At 44.3% G+C, this 19,343-nt stretch overlaps 2 protein-coding genes and 1 pseudogene across 5 annotated transcripts; all 3 read left to right on the forward strand.

The window, feature by feature from the left end:
• Positions 1 to 600: 600 nt before the first annotated feature.
• LOC100279755 (uncharacterized) lies at positions 601 to 10,555 on the forward strand. 4 transcript variants are annotated; one of them, NM_001360994.1, is made up of 4 exons: positions 601 to 1,466; positions 8,644 to 8,679; positions 9,035 to 10,094; positions 10,202 to 10,549. In NM_001360994.1, the coding sequence occupies exons 1-4, from the start codon at positions 785 to 787 to the stop codon at positions 10,341 to 10,343; spliced, it is 1,920 nt and encodes a 639-aa protein (NP_001347923.1). In that variant the 5' UTR covers positions 601 to 784; the 3' UTR covers positions 10,344 to 10,549. The 4 variants fall into 4 exon arrangements, with proteins under 4 accessions (NP_001347923.1, NP_001146185.2, XP_008654825.1 ...); NM_001152713.2 differs by lacking the exon at positions 601 to 1,466 and adding an exon at positions 3,398 to 3,722; XM_008656603.2 differs by lacking the exon at positions 601 to 1,466 and adding an exon at positions 4,175 to 5,078 and having other exon boundaries at positions 10,207 to 10,555.
• A 1,645-nt stretch (positions 10,556 to 12,200) lies between these two features.
• On the forward strand, positions 12,201 to 15,399 carry LOC111589951 (LEAF RUST 10 DISEASE-RESISTANCE LOCUS RECEPTOR-LIKE PROTEIN KINASE-like 1.2; annotated as a pseudogene).
• Positions 15,400 to 15,464: 65 nt separating this feature from the next.
• On the forward strand, positions 15,465 to 18,062 carry LOC103636761 (LEAF RUST 10 DISEASE-RESISTANCE LOCUS RECEPTOR-LIKE PROTEIN KINASE-like 2.4). Its single transcript, XM_023300865.2, has 2 exons — positions 15,465 to 16,344; positions 16,598 to 18,062. Exons 1-2 carry the CDS (start codon positions 16,278 to 16,280, stop codon positions 17,683 to 17,685), a joined length of 1,155 nt encoding a protein of 384 aa, XP_023156633.1. The 5' UTR covers positions 15,465 to 16,277; the 3' UTR covers positions 17,686 to 18,062.
• The last annotated feature ends 1,281 nt before the right edge of the window (positions 18,063 to 19,343 follow it).

Below are 19,343 nucleotides of genomic sequence, written 5' to 3' on the forward strand. Positions count from 1 at the left end.
GAGATCTCGAGGGACAACCATGGCTGGTGCAGAGAAGTTGGAGCTTCCGAGACCACGGGACGGTTGCGAGATGCGGCCTGGCGGCAGAAGGCAGGGTGGGAGAGGCCGTGTGGGGTTGGTAGGCAGGATCGGACGGCTAAGATCGCAGAACGGTAGAACGAACGGTTAAGATCGCAGAATGACAGAACGGCAGGCTACCCTTGCAGCCTTAATAAGTAGTAGAGATTATTATGAAGGGAGAAGGGTGTCGACTTGTATGTCATGACAACGCATTGATTATTTTCTGTTATGGTTATCAGTATATTGGCTCATGACTGTGCCTTGATCATGTACACAATGCAAATGTGCAGAAGAGATTGTCGCTGGACCGCTTCGCCTGCGCGGGCCTAGAAAACCAACTTGGAGACGCCCTCAACCAAACTCGGAACACCATGGTTCATTGCAGCGAAACGCTACGGTTTGGACCGGTCAGAACTCAGAATTTTGACCCTCTGAATTGGAAACTGGCGTCATATATGCAAGCGATCCACTTTGACTGACTGACTGACTGACTATAAAGTCTGACCTGGGTCAACAACCGGCCAATCTGGCGCGTCGGCACCGACACTGCGTAGTCCACCACTCTTTGCGCTGCTCTTCCAAAAATCTTCGCCGCTGCCATCATTTCTGCGTATCGTAGTCGTAGAGGACACGAGGGAGACTTTTTTACCTCACAAAGACAGCCGCCTGTGCCTCGTTGCTGCTACGGTGCTACCCACCCTGCCACCCATATGCTCCTCCCACCATGATGGCCTCGACCTCGTTCGTCTGGTCGGTGTGGACCGTCGTGTCGCTGACGCTAACGCTTGCCTCGGCATCAGCAGACGACCAAGAGGGAGGAGCACACTGCCCGCCCGTGCTATGCGGCGGCGTGAAGATCGCCTTCCCGTTCGGGGTCGTCCCGGAGCAGGCGACGGCCACCAACTGCGGCGCAATCGGGTTCCAGGTCCGCTGCGTCAATGGCACGCCGTACCTCGGATACAGCCGGTACGACCACTGGCTCCAGGTCCTCAGCGTCTTCTACAACAACGCCTCCTTGATCGTCGCCGACTCTCACGAACTCGAGACGCTCGGAGCCTCGGACGGCGGCGGCTCCGTTGTCTGCCGCATCCCCGAGAACAACAGCTCCACCAAGGTCGGCCTCCCGTTCTCCATCAGCCCTCTCAACCAGGACCTCATCCTGTACAACTGCACCAAGGCGCCGGCGCCGGACGAGGAGGGGCTTGTGGAGATGACGAGATGCGGCAACCGCACTTTCGCCCGCATCGGAGGGCGTTACGGCGAGCCGGACGGCGGCGGATACTCCTTGGACGGCTGCGGTGCCACTGTCGTGCCCGTGCTTGTAAAGGACGATGGCAAGGCGAACGCGAGCGACTACGAGCAACTCATAAGTGGCGGCTTCCTCTTGACATGGCAGTGGCAGACAAGTAAGCTTCATCTTTGTACTGAATAGCTATTATTAAAAAAAAATTACCGGACCTGATACTCCAACAGGAAACCGACCAGTATAGCCATAGAGACCTCGTCAGAGTACTGCACTTGTAGGCCTATACCCAAAACTAACAAATTGATTGATCACTTATCGTTTAACTAATAAGTGATGGAATTCAAGTGTTCCAATTTGGGTGTGGATCATTAGTTACAGTTCAGACAAATGGAGCCTTGATTGAAGCTTCCAATCAAAGAACTCGGAATTTGACCTTCCATTTCATCGGTTCGTGCTAGCAAAAAGTACACTCCAGACTTAGAAGTCCCTACATTTAACCATCAGGGGGTTGTTTGGTTCACGAAATGTAACGTAAAGGGTAATGGTAACGGTTTACACTCGATTGCGGACGGTAACAAGTTTGAATAGTCCGGTATCAATTTTTAGTATGGTATCTGATTACGGTTGGACTAAAACAAACATGATTTAATGTTATCACTTACCCATTACGTTACAAATATTTGAACCAAACGGTACCCAGATTCTTTAGCGTGTCTGATTCCAACAATTTCCGTGCACAATACTAACAAAGAGAAAAGGGAAATTCAACTAAAATAAAAGGTATCGTATTTGATGCAAAAAAAATGGGCAGTCTTCTTATACCAATAAGGTGTGTATATCCCAAACAACCTATAGAAAACATACACAAAGTATGGTGATAAGTTATGGGCAGGATGGGTAGGATAGAACGTAGATTCCAACAGATTTTTTTCCTAGCACGAGCATAGTCGCCCCTATCAAAAAAAAAGCTATTGCCACCTTTGCAAAGCACCGCTTCCACTGCTAGGAAATGGACAGAAACGCATCTGTTCCATAAAGAATTTGATGCAGACACTAAACTGAATGTGCAAAAAAAGGGTAGCATCTGGGTATATAAAAACCAGTTCCGGCTGTTGTCAATACACTTTCTTGAACTTTCCAACATATTCAGATGCACTACGGAAACTGTTTTGTCGAGTGTCTGAAGCACTCGACAAATTCTGAAAAACACTCGGGGAATGCTTTGTCAAGTGTTACACTTAGTAAATAAAGCTCGGCGAACTGTACATCGGTAACAACTTTTTTGTCGAGTACTTTTTAACGTACAATCGGTAAAGACTTTATCGAGTGCCACTCGATAGTTGGTCACGGCGTCAGTTAACAGTGACGGAGTATTTGACGAGTGCCCACAAAGTGGCACTCTGCAAAGCGCTAAGTACTTGACAAAAAGCGAGATTCCGGTAGTGTTGGAAAGATGAAACTACTTTGTCGAGTGTCTGAAGCACTCGGCAAAGCCTGAAAAACACTTGACGAAGTCTTTGTCAAGTGTGACACTTATCAAATAAAGCTCGGTGAATTGTACATCGACAACGACTTTTTTGCCAAGTACTTTTTAACAGACAATCGGTAAAGACTTTATCGAGTGTCAATCGATACTTGATCATGGCGGCAGGTAATGGTGACCGAGTTTTTGACGAGTGCCCATGAAGTGGCACTCTGCAAAGCGCTAAGTACTTGACAAAAAACGAGATTCCGGTAGTGTTGGAAAGATGAAGCTACGAGCCAAAATCAAAATTCATCTAGTGTATCCGTCGATCATCTTTCCTATTGGGAAAAAAACAAGGTCTGTTAGCCTCCGTCGAGAATTTGGCACAAAGCGGGGGACGAGCTTGTTGGCCGACAGGAGCGTTCGTGCCTATCCGGAGGCCAGAAAGCTTATCAGGGCGCGCGCACGGTCACGCGTCACTGGCTCGCCACTGTCGAGTGCGCGTCGTCGGGCACCTCAGGAATTCCCGTGCGCCGATGGCGACGGCCGCGTCCAGTCAAAGGTTTCGGCCCCCAGTGCCCACGCACAGGACGCGCGGACTCACGATCTATCTCCCTTTTCCCATCACCTTCACCACTTGCGATGCCATGCTCCCATGGTTGCGGGCTTGCGGCTCTGTCCTTGTCGCGGCTCTCCCTCGTGTCCTGGGTCTGGATGGCTGCATGGGCGCGGGCTCGTGGACACGGCGTGCGGCGACCGGACGCTGGTCGCCGTCGTCAGGCGCCCCAACGTGCCTGGCAGCTACTACTTCTTGGAGGGATGCAACGCCACCGTCGTGCCCATGCTCGCGAGGCCCGGCGACGTGGACGGTGGACCCAGCGAACTACAGGGAGTTCGTCCGTGAGGGATTCCTCTTGACATGGCAACTGCCGCCGCCGCCGTCACCAGCCGGTAAGCTCGCGATTAGAATCTAGCTTGGAACTGCTGCTACATAGTACTCCCTCTTTTTTTTTTTTGTCGCTGGGTAAGCGACAAATAAAAAGAAACGGAGTAAGTATAGCATAGCACAGAGAGAATTGTGCATTCGTTGGGCACTGGTCTAGAAAAAGTGTCAACGGCTAGCCAGCAGGCACCACAGCTCCGGGCTGTCAGACTCAGACCAACAGACCAGACCACGAGAACATGGCAACCCAAACGGCCAAACCACCGTGTTCGCCCGCTGATTCGTGCTTCCCAACCGCGGTGGTCGGTACGCGTTTTAGCTTAGCCGCCGCCACCGCCACTTTGCTGTCCGGGGTCGGCACCTCGGCGGCACGGAAGTCAGCCTGGAACAGAAATAAGTTCAGACAGAAAAAAGAGAAAAATAATACAGTACAATAATAATCAAACGCTTGGAGGCGTTGACCACGACCGGTCAAAGGCTTTCTCCCCTTCATCATCATATCCGTCCCGTCCTCCGGCCGCCTCGCTGGCTCGTTCCATTCCGTCTTCGGGTCCGGAGGTCCTCCCTGGCCGTACTCCGAAATCTACCCACTCCCTCCGGCGCCGCTGCAGTGCCACCCCTCCATCGGCCCATATCCCAATCCGCTATGCAACTGCTGCTCCTACTGCTACTCGCTTCCTTCCTCCTCCGGCTGCCTGCAGCGGCGGCCAGCGCGGCAGACTCGTCATCAGGCTGCTGGCCCAAGACATGCGGGGACCTCAATGTCACCTACCCGTTCTGGGTGGAGGAGCCCGTCCGGCCCCCGTGCGGACCGCCGTCCTTCCAGCTCATGTGCAACGGCAGCCGCGCGTTCCTGAGCAGATCCGTCTACCAGGCCTACCAGGTGCTCGGCATCTTCCCCGAGAACAACTCCTTCCACGTGGTGGACCACAACTTCCCGCTCGTCACCGGCTGCCCAGCGCCAACGATGAACATCTCGCTTCCCGGGGCATTCGTATTTAGCAGAGCCAACAAAGAGCTGCTCTTCCTTGGGAAGTGCACGGGGTTCCCGCCGGCGGAGTCGGCCGGGTTTCGCAGCCTGCCTTGCGACAACAGCTCCTTTGTCCGGCTCGGCGACGGCCGGAATTTCTCCAGCCAAAGCATCCAGGGCGGCGTGCCACAAGGCTGTCTGTTCACAGTATTGCCGACTCTCGGGGCTCCTGATGGAAATGGGGACGACTACGTCGCCAGCATGAAGAATGGGTTTCTCGTGGATTGGGAAGCGGTGCCAGGTGATTGTCCCAAGTGCATGGCACGCGGCGGGGAATGCACGTACGGCGGTCCCGACGCCGAGTTCGCCTGTGATTGCTCCGGTGGCAAGTGCGGTGAGTTCAGGAAATTTAAAACGCGCAGCAATTTCGATTTTTTTATTGCAAAAATAGCAATTAGTTTGCTAACCTGGAAGGAGTAAAGTTGGCCTATCCCAAATAGTACAAAGAGGAGGCAGAGCGCGCACACACACACAAATCAGAGAAGTTCAAACACAATTAACGGAGGAATGCTTTACTCCTACTCTCCTAGCACTAGCAGTAAATCAACACATTACCATCAGTTCTTTTTATCGAATAAAACCAACAGTTCTTACTTCTTAGGTCATGCGTTGCAACTATGCAAATCGTATTTACGAATTTAATGGTTATGCAGTGACCATTTGGGTGCCAAATACTGTTCTGCCAATGACATAAAGTCCCTGTTGGGAACAATTGAATAATAACAACAGGTTGCCATACAGTTTAGTGCGATCGCTGCTACATGGAATATAGAATGTTGATCGGGAAAAAAAAGTTTGTACTGCTTTTATGTAGACAGTTTTCTTCAACTGCAATTTTTTTGGTTGATTGGTGCAAGTTATTCCATTGAGTGGGACATTGAGGACCACTGTATTAGAGTCAAACACATTGGTTGAAGTATTCAACTGTACTACTTGGAAAAGATGCCATACCAAATTACCAGTGGCCCTTATCCCTATTTTTCTTCTAGTGATAGATGGCTAGAGAACTGTTCTAGTATTTGCCAGTCAATGCACTATATTTGTTTAATCAAATAATTCAATTTATCTGTGTGGAACCAAGCTTCTGAAGTTGATCTCAATGATGTAGTGAATTTAAACGGGGAGCAATCATACCCGTGTGATGTGACTGTCTGTCTGATTTCAACTGCACAGTAGTGATGTAATCACCTCACCAACATTTATTGTGACTAGGGATAATGTTTTTTCTCCTAAACAAAGGCAGAAAAAACAAACTGGACTAGTCTGCATGGCATGGACACAATTATTTGATTGATTTGATATCCATTCACAAAATTCCTTTCTGTTGTTTATTTTGAATTTCATGTTTCCTTGCACCATCATATTGCTGCTGCATGCATTTTGTAAGCATGATGTTTGAGGTGTCTCAGTATCTGTGCTATTTTCTTCCACCATGACTTTTCTTTTCTGGCTTCTCTGCAGACTGCAGAGTCAGTTTGAATAAGGTTGTCTACAGCAGATCATGGATATGATCGTGCAACCATTGTTTTGCACTGTAGACTGCATCGTTCACATAGTGAATTTTGAAAAAGGGAATGAGATAGGAGATATGATGGGTAAGCTGCTGGAGACAGCCTAATGATTTGCTTAGTACTTTCTAGCTACAATTTTCTGAGGTTTTTTTAACCCTTATCTAATTGCATCTTTGGTTCTATGCAGAGAACCTAAGAATCAATAGCTGGTGATTCCAATACCCTCCCATGATCATCTTAAAATTGTTTCCCCATGCATCTATATTTGAAGTACTGCTTTATCCTTTTAGATTCTTCTGACACCAGAAAGTCTACCCTCTAGTCATCCTCATTTTTTCTTTTCTGCCATTTCATGGTGACTATATAGATAGTTTGGGCCATCAACCAAGACTAAGGGGTTTTATCACTCTTTGGGCTAGTCAAAGTCAATGGTAGTAACCAATAACAATACAAGAAAGTACTGCCAAACAAGACACTTGGTTACTGTTGTTCAACCTAATTTAACCTGTCCCAGTTGTGCTTCAATCATGCTTTTTTGGTCTTATCTGATTTTTTAACAGATGGAGTTCCTGTTTTCAACATTTACCACATAATCTATATGGACAAATAATTTTGATATCATCACTGTGGTCTAGAAGTCGAGATTGTTATTTCTTTTACTTCTAACAAGCTGATACTTTGTGATGTTTCTTGCTATATGGTACCACCTTCAATTGAGAATCTGAAATCCAACAGTTGCTGCACTTTCTTCTGCCGCCACACGTGCATCGCCACCTCCGGGGCCTCGTGCTCCGAGCGATGAGATCTCCGGTCAGGCCCGGGCACAGGCATATGTGGAGCGTGCCTTGCACAGGGCCTCAAAAAGTTGAGGGCCCCCAAAACTAGTAGATATATTCTAGTTTTATAATCTTTTAAAACACATGTTATTATGTAGCAGTAGCACCTATTTTTTTCCCTAACCTGCCGCTGCGCCAAAGCAAATTGCGAAACTGCTAGCACGACACCAAAGAATAAATTTTCATAGGATCCTTACACATGTTTGCCTGCGTGAACAAAATTTCTCTAAATTAAAACTAGTAAAGTCATATTTTTGTTTTACTATGACAGAATAAAGACATTATTTAACCATAATAGTGCTCGAGAGTGAAACATTAGAGAAAATTGAATATAAACACATCATAGAAGATTTTATTTAAAACTCCACCATAAAACGATGTTATTCAAATTTTATATATATATATATATATTATACACACATATAATGTTTCTTTATACATTCTATTTTAATATATGTTATTACAAGTTTTAGATTGTTATTAATCATTTTTAGTGAAACATGAATTATATACTTTAGAGCTAGTTTAGTGACCAAAGATTTGGAGGAGATCTATGGGGGAGAAAATCTCTTACTATTCAAAATTGAATAGCAGGAAATTTCCTCTCCTATAGATCACCTCCAAATCTCTTAGCAGCAAACCAGCCCTTAGCTGGCACAGGGCCTCAAATTTTCCTGGCTCGGCCCTGTCTCCGGTTACTCCGGCGAGAACTTGCCCGGGAACGACATGTGCCGATAGATCAGATCGCCCACGCTGGCTGGCCCTTACTGAGATGACAAATGAGAATACTTCTTCTGATTGAGTGATGCTAAAAAAACTCGGTCAGGGAGGAAAGTCTGCCCTCCCGGTATTATATTAAGAAGAGGCCGCCGAAACATGGTTTCGGCCGAGAAAATCCCTGAACCCTGGCCCTCCATCACTAGTGGGCCGTCACCGCCCACTCTGCAACGGCCCAGCTGAAGGGTGGCGCGCAGGACGTAACCTGGGAGCGGGCGGGACACAACGAGGGATTTTTTTAACCAAGCCCGAAATTCGCCCCCGAGGGAGATCGAACCCGGGACCTGGAGGTGTTACTCGGAAGTCTTAACCATTACGCTAGAGGCCCTTTCGCCGATTGAGTGGTGCTAATGATTCGCAATTCTATGATGATGGTCACTTGGAGCGGAAGACCTCTGCAGCGGCGGCGGAGTGGAAGTGGGGCATGCTCTGCGACGGAGAAGTGGCGCCGTTTGCCTCAACTTGTATAATTACACTAGAAAGCCGGTTGACAGGCTGACAGCGTAGAAACTTTGTAGAACAGGCTGCTGTTTTAGTTTCATATTGCGAAGCCATCAGACATGGTCCTATTCTGGTGAAGCCCGATGTTGTGGATTCTATAATTTCTTCAACTTTGGAAATTAGCATGTAGCAGAAGTCAGCATAAGGGACTTGCATGCTTGAAGTTATTATGGACAGTAGTAGCATCTAGTAAATGAATAGTTTAATATCGTTCCTTCCTTTTACAACAGAAATAATTATACCACTACTTATGTCATTTTTCAATTAATTTTAGGTACCAAAGGGAATGGCAGGAAGATTCCACTAATAGGTATGCAACTTTTTACATCGTTTCATATCTAATAATCCAAATTTCAGTAGTTATATATAGTTATTTACTGCAAGAAGTTAATTTTTAGTTTCAGTTACTGGAACTTGGAAGAACTAAAACTTTTTACACATGTATATTATTCCTGCGCATGGAGACTAAAATGAAAAAAAGAACAATCGGCCCATAATTTATAGCTTTCAATATAGAACTACATGATTTGGTGCAAAATATGTGATTATAATTTTTGTTTCACAATTACTGTTTATTAACTTGTGTATGGCCTCTATATCTGAATGGTCATATTATAACACCTCATTGTTTTGTGAGAAGAAAATGACATCTCCTTTGATTTCAGTTTCGATTTCAGTGGCTGCAAGCTTGCTCCTACCATGTATATATGTGTTGGTATGGCATAGGCAAAAACTGGAGTTTTTTCTATGCAAGAAGACCAGCAGTGCCATAGAAGAGAACATTGAGGCCCTAATATTAGCACATGGATCACTAGCTCCAAAAAGGTACAGGTACTCAGAAGTAACAAAGATAACATCTTCTCTTAATATTAAGCTTGGGGAAGGTGGTTATGGCATGGTTTTCAAGGGAAGGCTAGATGATGGTCGTCTAGTTGCAGTGAAATTCCTGCATGACTCCAAAGGTGACGGTGAGGAGTTTGTGAACGAGGTTATGAGTATTGGCAGGACATCACACATTAATATCGTTAGCTTATTTGGGTTTTGTTTGGAAGGCTCAAAGCGGGCCCTAATATATGAGTATATGTCAAATGGTTCTTTGGATAAGTATATATACACAGAGAATCCGAAGGCAGTTTTAGGATGGGATAAGCTCTATACCATAGCAATTGGGATTGCTAGAGGGTTGGAATACTTGCACCACAGTTGTAATACACGCATAGTCCATTTCGACATCAAGCCTCAAAATATCCTTCTGGATCAGAACTTTCACCCAAAGATTGCTGATTTTGGTTTGGCCAAGTTGTGTCATATGAAAGAGAGCAAGCTTTCTATGACTGGTGCCAGAGGTACGCCTGGGTTCATAGCTCCTGAAGTGCACTCTCGGACATTCGGGGTTGTTTCAACAAAAGCAGACGTTTATAGTTATGGAATGATGCTGCTAGAGATGGTTGGAGGCAGAAAAAATGTTAACTCAGCGGCTCAAGAGTCAAGTGAAAAGTATTTTCCACATTGGATTTACGACCACTTTGGCCAAGAGGATGGACTGCAGGCGTGTGAGGTCACACGTGAAAATGAAGGGATCGCAAAAAAACTGAGTGTGATTGGCCTATCGTGCATCCAAATATTACCAATGCATCGCCCTACCATCGGAAAGGTCATGGAAATGTTCGAGAGAGGATCGGATGAACTGGACATGCCACCAAGGCAAAACTTCAGCCAAATATTGTAAGATGTTATTTGAGATACACATATATTGCAATAATTATTCAGTTGCCATTGACAACATAAAGTTAATATAGCATTAATTTTCTTCAAATTTTTTTTTTTGGCAGCGAAGATCCAGTACACAGTTTGAATGCGGAAACCATGAGCATGATTAGTGGCACCAAAGCAAAAGCTTATAGTGAAGTGCTAAAGATGAAGGAGATAAGCGTCGTGAACTCAAAAACCATACAACGGTTGCCAACTCTGTAAAACAGTTAGTTATCTACTACATTGGAAATGAACATTAAATCGGGAGCCACCACCAAAATACGGTGTCTCCAAACAGGAGTTGGACTTAAATAATATAAAATATATAATGGTTGTGTCATGATATTCGGTGAACTATGGTATTATAAATTGTAGTTTAAAAAAAACAATGTTCCGAAGCAGTCCCTTGTATGCATTCGTCTTGTTTCATAGGATATGCGGTGATGAAAAATTCCAGTCCAAGTATTTATCTGACTGTAGAGATGTCGAGACGGACCAGGCTTGCCGGGTGGCTCGAAACCTAGCACGGGTTTGGTCCGGCACGAACTCGACACGACACGTAGTGAATCGGGCCCGTGTTGGCCTGGTCTGGTTTTATTTTTTTCTATTTTTCATATAAATACATATATTATATTTGAATATATAGTATACTAGTCGGTTGCCCGTGCGTTGCGATGACTTACAACAATACCCGCGTAAACTATCCACTAAAAAAATTTCAAGATTTTTTATTGATTGTCTCCGCATTTCATATAATATTTTTTTAATTTGGCTAACTGATGTTATTGTTTACTCCATACAATATATCTTGGTACAACGCGACTAATGAAGTGAGCGATTAGAAGAGTTCACAACAACTGACTGAACGAACAGGTATTATAAAATGACATAATTCCACCATACATAGACCAAATAGGAGAAAGTTTGTGAGTTTAAGTTTTTAAAATAAGTCACATGAACTCAAACTTATAAAAAAGATAGATCAAAATATGTAGTGATTGCTAAAGTCAGACATCAATAAAAACTGGATGCACTCCATATAAATTATGCTATTTCGTAGCAATTGCTAACGTTTAAAACCAACAAATAACCTTTTATTTTACTATTACTGTGACAAATCATTGTTGCTCCATCCAATTCAGCAACCTCAAACACTATGGAGTCCATTGCGTCAATATGGTCTCAGAAATGACCTAATGCTTGGAAGAGCCAAGAACGTCGTGCCGTGTTTGGGCTGTAGCCTCAGCCCGTAGTGCTAGCCCGACCCAACACGATTATATTTTTTTTATTTTACAAAAAACGTATATATATATATATATATATAATTTATATTCAATATTAAAAAATATTTGAGCATGATGTTCTACTGGTTAGGCAACTTCACCCATTGTCTCCCGCCCTTCTTCCATCAGGGCATGGGTTCGAACCTCACCTCTTGCACCGTTTTTTACATTTTACGCTGATTTAATCCAACGGGCCGACAGGCTAATGGACTGGCCCGGCACAGTCAGCAGGCCGGCATGATGTGCCTGGGCCAGAGTTGTGGCCCGCAGGTGTCTGGTCCGTGCTGGGCCGCCGTTTGGCTATTTATAGGCGTGCAGCGGATTAATTTGAAGTAGCTGTGAGGGGTTATTTGTAAAAATATGACGCACGACGACCGTTGAAACTGGTGCTTTAAATATAGTATAGAAACCACAAGAAACATGTATTTTTGTTGGTTATATGGGTATAAATAAATGTTTAGAGCTAATAAATATGCTTTAAACCCTAAAAAATACATACTTTTAGAATATTTTTATTAAACATCATATGTTGTTATGGATCTGTTAGGCCCATCAGGCCGTGAGTCGACCTAACACGATTATTAATCTAGCGGGTTATATCTGGGCCTCGCTTGGGACCCGTGGGCCGGCACGGTACAACCAACTAGCTAATCTAGATCGGGCTGGCATGGTCCCAATCCATACTAGATTTAGCCGTGCTCGAGTCGGACCGGCACGATCGATCCATTTGGACGTAGCTGTGTGACCAACGCCCTCTTATTCACAAGTCACAACTTCCACAGTCCACCCCCGCCGCGCAGACGCGAACAAGAACCACCACCTATTCTTTCTTCTTCTACCGATGCAGACTGCCGTGGTGGTGGTGGCGGCGCTGCTGCTCCACCTCTCCGCCTTGCCGCGCTTAGGCTTAGCCACGGCCACGGCTGACACAAACCAGACCAGCGGCAACGACACGAGCTGCACGTCGGCGAGATGCGGGAACCTGAGCGTCACGTACCCGTTCTCGCTCGCCGGCGTGCAGCCGATCTACTGCGGCTTCCCGTCGGTCCTTCCAGATGACATGCGACGACGCCAACCGCACCTACCTCAGCAGGACGTTCAGGGATCGCCTCTACAGCGTCCTCCACATATTCTACGGCAACAGCCAACAGGTCTCTGGTGGTCGCCGTCGAGGCCACTTTTGCCGGCGACGGCGAATGCCGCGTCCCGGACTTCAACGTGTCTGCCAGCCTCGACCTCTTGCCCGTCGACATCAGTGCCACAAACAAGAAGCTCACTTTCGTCTACGGCTGCGATGTCCCTCCGAGGCTACGACTTCAACCGACATGCGACAACACGTCAACACTACTCTGGGAGCGTACACCTCCGACGACGCCGAGCCGTCCCTCGGTTCGACGAACTGCAGCAGCGTGAGCGTGCCGGTGCGATGGATCGAGCGCGAAATGGAGCCAGGTCGTTTAAATTATAACCAATTGGTCAGGGAAGGGTTCCTTTTGGAATGGCCGCCGAGATCGACGGCAGATTGCGACGAGTGCAAGGAGCGTGGCGGGGAGTGCAGATTCGTTGACGTTTCGTTTCAGTGCATGTGCATCTGCCGCGACGGGAGGCCCTGCCCACGTTCTCGAGGTAAGCCATAAATTACAGAAATACTTTCAATCAGTTACTTCGGATATCAATTACAGAAATACCTTGCCGATCCTCATTCGTAAATGCAACTTCTTCCGCTATGACTAATCGGCATCTCCAACAGACACTCTATTTTCGACTCTCTATATAACATTCTATTTACTTCTTCGTAAAGATTACATTTTATATTTAGCATCTCACTCCAAATTTTTTATTTAGTTTGGCTAGTCAGAGCATCTCCAAAAGACTCTTTATTTTTGACTTTATATTTAACTCTTTATTTGTCACTCTATAAATATTAAACTCTAAATATAACATCTCATTCCAACAGACTCTCCAACATGTAAGTTAGCTGGCTACCGAGATTTGCTAGCCAAATTTGGCTAATGAGGGAGTCAATTTAGAGAGCCGGAAGTTAAATGGCTAGCCTGTTGGAGAGTTACTTTGCTATTAAGTAGCTAAAATTTATCTTGATAAGCTATTTAGCTAGTCTCTTGGAGATGCTCTCAGCGGCTAGCCAAATTTAGCTATAGAGGGAGCCAATTTAAAGAGCCGGATAATTTGGCAAGTTGATGACTAATCTGTTGAATAGTATTTTGCTATTTAGTAGCTAAAATTTAACTTACTGAGCTATTTGACTAATCTCTTGGAGATGCTCTTAGAGCAACTCCAAGAGGCTAGGTATATGGTTTTGTAAAGGTAAATTTAGCTAATATTAAAAGAAAATTGTATCCAATAGACTCTGTAAACGACTCTTCAAATTTAGTGGCTCTCTATTTCTCCATCTTCGCTCTCCAATTTTGGATAGCCTGCTTCACTCTCTATTCAGTCCGTAGGTTTACCGAGTCTGTTGGATTAGCCTACATTTTTTCTCTAAAATCTATTTTAGAGAGTAGCTAAATCAGTAAATTTGGCTAGTCTTTTTAGCTAATCTCTTGGAGTTGCTCTTAGCCCGTAGCCAGCACCATTTGAAATTTGAAAGTCGCCCCTTTGAACCGCCTCTTTAAAACCAGTGGCAGAGTATCTTGCTCGTATGTCCTATCTAATACGCTCATCTAATACAGTATAAACCGTAGAATAGGTGAAGTATCTAGCAGCACAGGAGTCACTTATTGTGGTCAACAGTCAACAGTAAGGGCCTGTTTGGAAATGCAGTTTTGAAATACCGTAATTTTGAGATATCATAGTTTATAATTGTACATGACACAAATACTACGGTATTAATTTACCACAGTAAAACCACAGTATTGCTCAAAACCGAGATCCGTTTGGTTTCATTGGAAAAACAAAGTATATGTAGAGAGAAGAGAAGAAAACTGAGGTCCCGACTGGAGTTTCAAAAACTCCAAAAATACCATGGTTTTGGGTAAACCATGGTATTTAAAACTATGTTTTGTCTATACAAACCAAACACCTTTTGAGTTTCAATACTATAGTATCATCAAATACCATAGTATTATTTCAAAACTGCAAAAATACTACACTTCCAAACAGGGCCTAAGGGCCTGTTTGGGAATGCAGTTTTGAAATATTGTAGTTTTGAGATACCATAGTTTACAATTGTACATGACAAAAATACTACGGTATTGCTTTACCATAGTAAAACTACAGTATTGCTCAAAACCGAGATCTGTTTGGTTCTATTGGAAAAACAAAGTATATGTAGAGAGAAGAGAAGAAAACCGAGGTCATGAGTGGAGTTTCGAAAACTCCAAAAATACCACAGTTTTGGGTAAATCATGGTATTTAAAACTGAGTTTTGACTATACAAACCAAACACCTTTTGAGCTTAAATACTATAGTATTATCAAATACCATAGTATTGTTTCAAAACTGCAAAAATACTACGATTCCAAACATGGCCTAAACCGTCAACATAGAGCAGCCAGGCAGCCATGATGTCACATCAAGCTGTGTGTTTTATTGGCTAGTGGTGAAACTAGAGTAAAATTGAGGAACATGTATTTAGCCTTGTGGGGGTATAAGAATTTTTTCTACCGGTTCATATATAATGAAATTTTAACTATAGAAGGATTTGTATTTTATAGGGGGGGTGCATTTCCATCCACAATGTTGAACCTAGCTTCGCTCCTACTATTGGCTGATATGATGCACAAATCGTTTTCTGGAATGACCGTTCAACTTTTTTTCCAGGCTGGTGATTCGGGGTGCGTTTGGTTCAGCCTTTTAAACCTGCTTCTGCTTTGCTGAACCAAAGGTTTATTTTTCCTGCAGCTGCTTTGAAAGACAATTTTTCTGTAGTATAAATTTGAAAGCAGACTGGATCCTGTTTTTTACTAACTATCCAAGTTTGTTATATTAATAAATAGATGTGATAAATAAAAACTAAAATATGTTTTAAAATAATTAAGTGTTATAACAAATAAAACAAAAATCTATTTAATAAAAATATTAAAAATAGAGTTATAAAATTGATTTATTTATAAAAATACTAGGAACACAAATATAAAATTGATTTTGAAAGTAGATATGTTGATTAAGAGATATAGTTAGACAAAGTATATATAAATAATAAATAGTTTGATTACAGTGATCAACTCACAGCAGTTTGAACCAAACGATATTTAGCTTTTTTCTCACAGCTCATAGCCGAACCAAACGCACCCTTGGTCCAACAATATGAAATAGCAGTTACTCCCTCCGTCCACATGATTTAGTTATTTTGAATTTATCCTTAGTTAAACTATTTAAACTTTGACCAATAATATATATAATTAAATTGTTTTAAACTAAAAAATTATATATTATGGTAGTTCAAATCATGATGAATCTTGTGATTTTACTTTTATGTTGTAAAATCTAATGGAACATCATGTATAATCGGTTAAAGTTGATAGTGATTGACTTAGGACAAGTCTAAAACGACCAAATCATGTGCACGGATGGAGTACTAGTATATTAAATTAATCAGATATGAATTTTTATCCATTACAACTACCATGGGCGTATATTAAATTATCTATAGTTTTCAAGGTCTAAAAAGTATATTTCATGTCCATGGTTATAAATACGACGGACTTTGGGTTGATTCTCGCTAAATAGAAGGGCTCTTTCATGTCCATGGTTATATTTAATTCTAGTGTCCTAAGTTGTCTGGAACTAAAAGACTTTAATTGTTGTTGTTGTTGTTTTATAGGTTTTCTCCAAAGAAAAGAAAAACATTTTTAGCCATTTTATTTATAAAAAAGGGAAAGAACTCTTTTTAAACATTTTGTTATTCTGTTCGATGAACCGATACAGTTATATAATTTTCTTTGCAGATCGAAGGAAGAAACAGAAGTTAATTTTAATAGGTATGTTTTTGTTATCGATAAGTTTACTTCAGCAAATTGCAGTTCAGCTAGCTGATACATTATCTTATGAGTCCTGCTTTCTTTAGCTTCTTGCTGCAACATATTTTCTTTGTTATAGCTTAACATGCCACCTTAATATAATGAGATCACAAAACTTGTAAAGATAGATATTTTCTTTATAATGTCGATAAACAAGCATTTGCGTGCTGCCAATACAAATTGGAGTGTGTAACATGCTATATTCTGTTTTCAGTTGCCTTGTCCTGTACAGCCAGCTTGATCCTTGCGTGCCTTGGTTGGATGATGTACCGCCAGAAGAGAAAGGAAGAGCAAATCACATCTGCATCCAACCAAAAGTACAAAAGCTATGAATCGAATATAAAGGAAATACTACAAGGTTATGGTTCACTCGTCCCCAAAAGGTACAAATACTCAGAACTAAAGAAGATAACCGGATCTTTCAAAGACAAGTTAGGTGAAGGCAGCTATGGGACGGTATTCAAGGGACAATTAGAAGATGGCCGCAAGGTTGCCGTGAAACTACTGAAAGGATCAAAAGGAAACGGAGAGGAGTTTGTGAACGAGGTTGTGAGCATCCGTAGGACATCTCATGTAAATATTGTCAGTTTACTTGGCTTTTGTGTGCACGGACATAAGAGAGCAATTGTTTACGAATACATGGCTAATGGTTCATTGGAGAAGTATATACAATCAGAAGAAACGAGAATGGCGATTGGATGGGAAAAGCTGCGAGAAATAGCAGCAGGAATCGCGCGAGGCTTGGAGTATCTGCATCGGGGCTGTAGCACACAGATCATCCACTTTGATATCAAGCCAAACAACATACTTCTGGACGAAGACTTCAGTCCCAAAATAGCGGATTTTGGGCTGGCCAAACTGTGCCATCTTAAGGACAGTGCCCTCTCGATGGCCGAAGCAAGAGGCACCATCGGTTTCATTGCTCCAGAAGTGTTTTCAAGGGGGTTTGGAGTTGTGTCCACTAAGTCAGACGTATACAGCTACGGGATGATGCTATTAGAGATGGTAGGAGGGAGGAAGAACCTTACAGAAAGCACTGAGAATTCTAGTCAAGAATATTTTCCGAACTGGGTTCATGACCGCTTGGTTAAGGATTTACAGAGTCATGAAGTCACATGCAAGACTGAAGAGATTGCAAAACAGATGACCCTTGTTGGTTTGTGGTGCATACAAACGACCCCAGAAAATCATCCATCCATGAGCAGGGTTATGGAAATGTTGGACAAGAACCTAAATGAATTGGAAGTGCCCCCGAAACCATTGCTTTCGTGTCCCTCGGTGCCATCTCATTTCTCATCCTAAGGGCTTGTTCGTTTCATCGTTAATCCACATGAATTCGATGGTATTGAGTCGGTTTAAATCAATAACAAGTCAAACTACATTCCAATCCATACAATTCACATGGAATTGGGATAACCGAACAAGGTCTGCCAGGATTCGGTACTCTAACTTGGATTGTTCTACCAGGATTCGGTACTCTGGAGAGACTTCGCTTTCAAGTATCCAACTTGAAAGCAAATGATTTGAAGCAGTGGCAGAGCCCTCACCTCCACCCCACCCAACCTAGGGAAGCCTGAGGAGGACTTCACGTTAAAAAGTTGTAAACTAATGTGTTGCGTCACATTTAGTAGTACATAATACTCCCTCTGTTTCAAGATATAATTCGTTTGACTTTTTAATCTTAACTTTGAACATTCGTCTTTTTAAAAAAAACATGAAAAAATGAAAAAAAATAAGTTATATGTAAAGTATATTTGATAATAAACAAAACCACAACGAATTTTTTGGCGTTTTCCATAATTTTTTGAATAAAACGAGTTGGTCAAAATTGTGATAAAAAGCCAAACGAATAATAATTGGAACGGCGTAAGTATTATTTATTTATGGACAAGCCAATGCACCTTTCATATTGGTGTTATGGAAATCTAGCTCATATCACTGACATTCTTGTTCAATTGCCATATGTCCCGGAAAATGATGATGATGATGATGATGATGATATACTCTATGACTTATCTTCTCACTACAGGAAATGCATAAAATTTCGTGGGCCCGGATATTTTCGTCGGCCGGCCCACGAAAATACGGAAGGTATTTTCGTCGGCCTCATCACCGACGAAAATAAAGTGTATTTTCGTGGGCCCGGGCATATGTTCGTCGGCAGGCCCACGAAAATAAGGAAGGTATTTTCGTCGGCCTAGTAACCGACGAAAATACGGGTTATTTACGTGGGCCGGGGCCGTGCCGACGACAATACGACATCTATTTTCGTCAGCCTCAATGCGGCCGACGAAAATAGAAGCCCTAAATCGTCCCGGTCGCGCGCCCGCACCTTCTCTCTCCCTCTCGCTCCTTTCTCTGTTTTGAGCGCCGCCGCACGCCGAGCCGCCGCCGCACTCCCATCGCCGCGCGTTGACACGCCCGACCCTCCCCTCGCTGCCGCACGCCGCACTCCCCTCGCCGCCGCACTCTCCGTCACGTGCGCCCATCCGTCGCGCGCGCCCCCGCCTGCCCTCGCCGTGCGTCGCGCGCTCGCACGCCCATCCCTCCCCTCGCCGCCGCACGCCGCACTCCCCTCGCCGTCGCACTCCCCTCGCCGCCTCAGTCTCCGTCTCGTGCGCCCGTCCGTCGCGCGCCCCCCGCCTGCCCTCGCCGTCCGTCGCGCGCGCCCGTCCGTCCACGCCCGCCGTCCGTCGCGCGCGCCCGCCGTCCGTCCACGCCGAGCTCCGTCGCGCGCGCCCGCCGTCCGTCCACGACGCCCTCATTCCCCGCGGTGAGCCTCCCCGTCTCCCTTCTTCCCCCTCTGTCTTGTGCAGCGAATTCGTCTTCGGCGCCGTGCGCGCCCGTTCAACACTTGCTGCTTTGGTATTCGTCCGTCGGACCTGTGCCAAGTGGCTGGGGGAGGGACGTGGCTGCGGCCTGCGACTTGGCGCTAGCTAGCTAGCGGGGCGCGACGGGGA

This window comes from Zea mays, chromosome 8 (assembly GCF_902167145.1).
Source record: "Zea mays cultivar B73 chromosome 8, Zm-B73-REFERENCE-NAM-5.0, whole genome shotgun sequence".
In the NCBI taxonomy this organism is placed as follows: domain Eukaryota; kingdom Viridiplantae; phylum Streptophyta; class Magnoliopsida; order Poales; family Poaceae; genus Zea; species Zea mays.

Excerpts from the sequence above, each read along its gene's own strand:
- LOC100279755 (NM_001360995.1), top strand. The coding sequence starts at position 4,361 with ATGCAACTGCTGCTCCTACTGCTACTCGCTTCCTTCCTCCTCCGGCTG. Across the intron at positions 8,680-9,034 it reads CAGGAAGATTCCACTAATAG|TTTCGATTTCAGTGGCTGCA; the intron begins GTATGCAACTTT and ends CTTTGATTTCAG. Across the intron at positions 10,095-10,201 it reads CAAAACTTCAGCCAAATATT|CGAAGATCCAGTACACAGTT; the intron begins GTAAGATGTTAT and ends TTTTTTTGGCAG.
- LOC103636761 (XM_023300865.2), top strand. The coding sequence starts at position 16,278 with ATGAACCGATACAGTTATATAATTTTCTTTGCAGATCGAAGGAAGAAA. Across the intron at positions 16,345-16,597 it reads ACAGAAGTTAATTTTAATAG|TTGCCTTGTCCTGTACAGCC; the intron begins GTATGTTTTTGT and ends TTCTGTTTTCAG.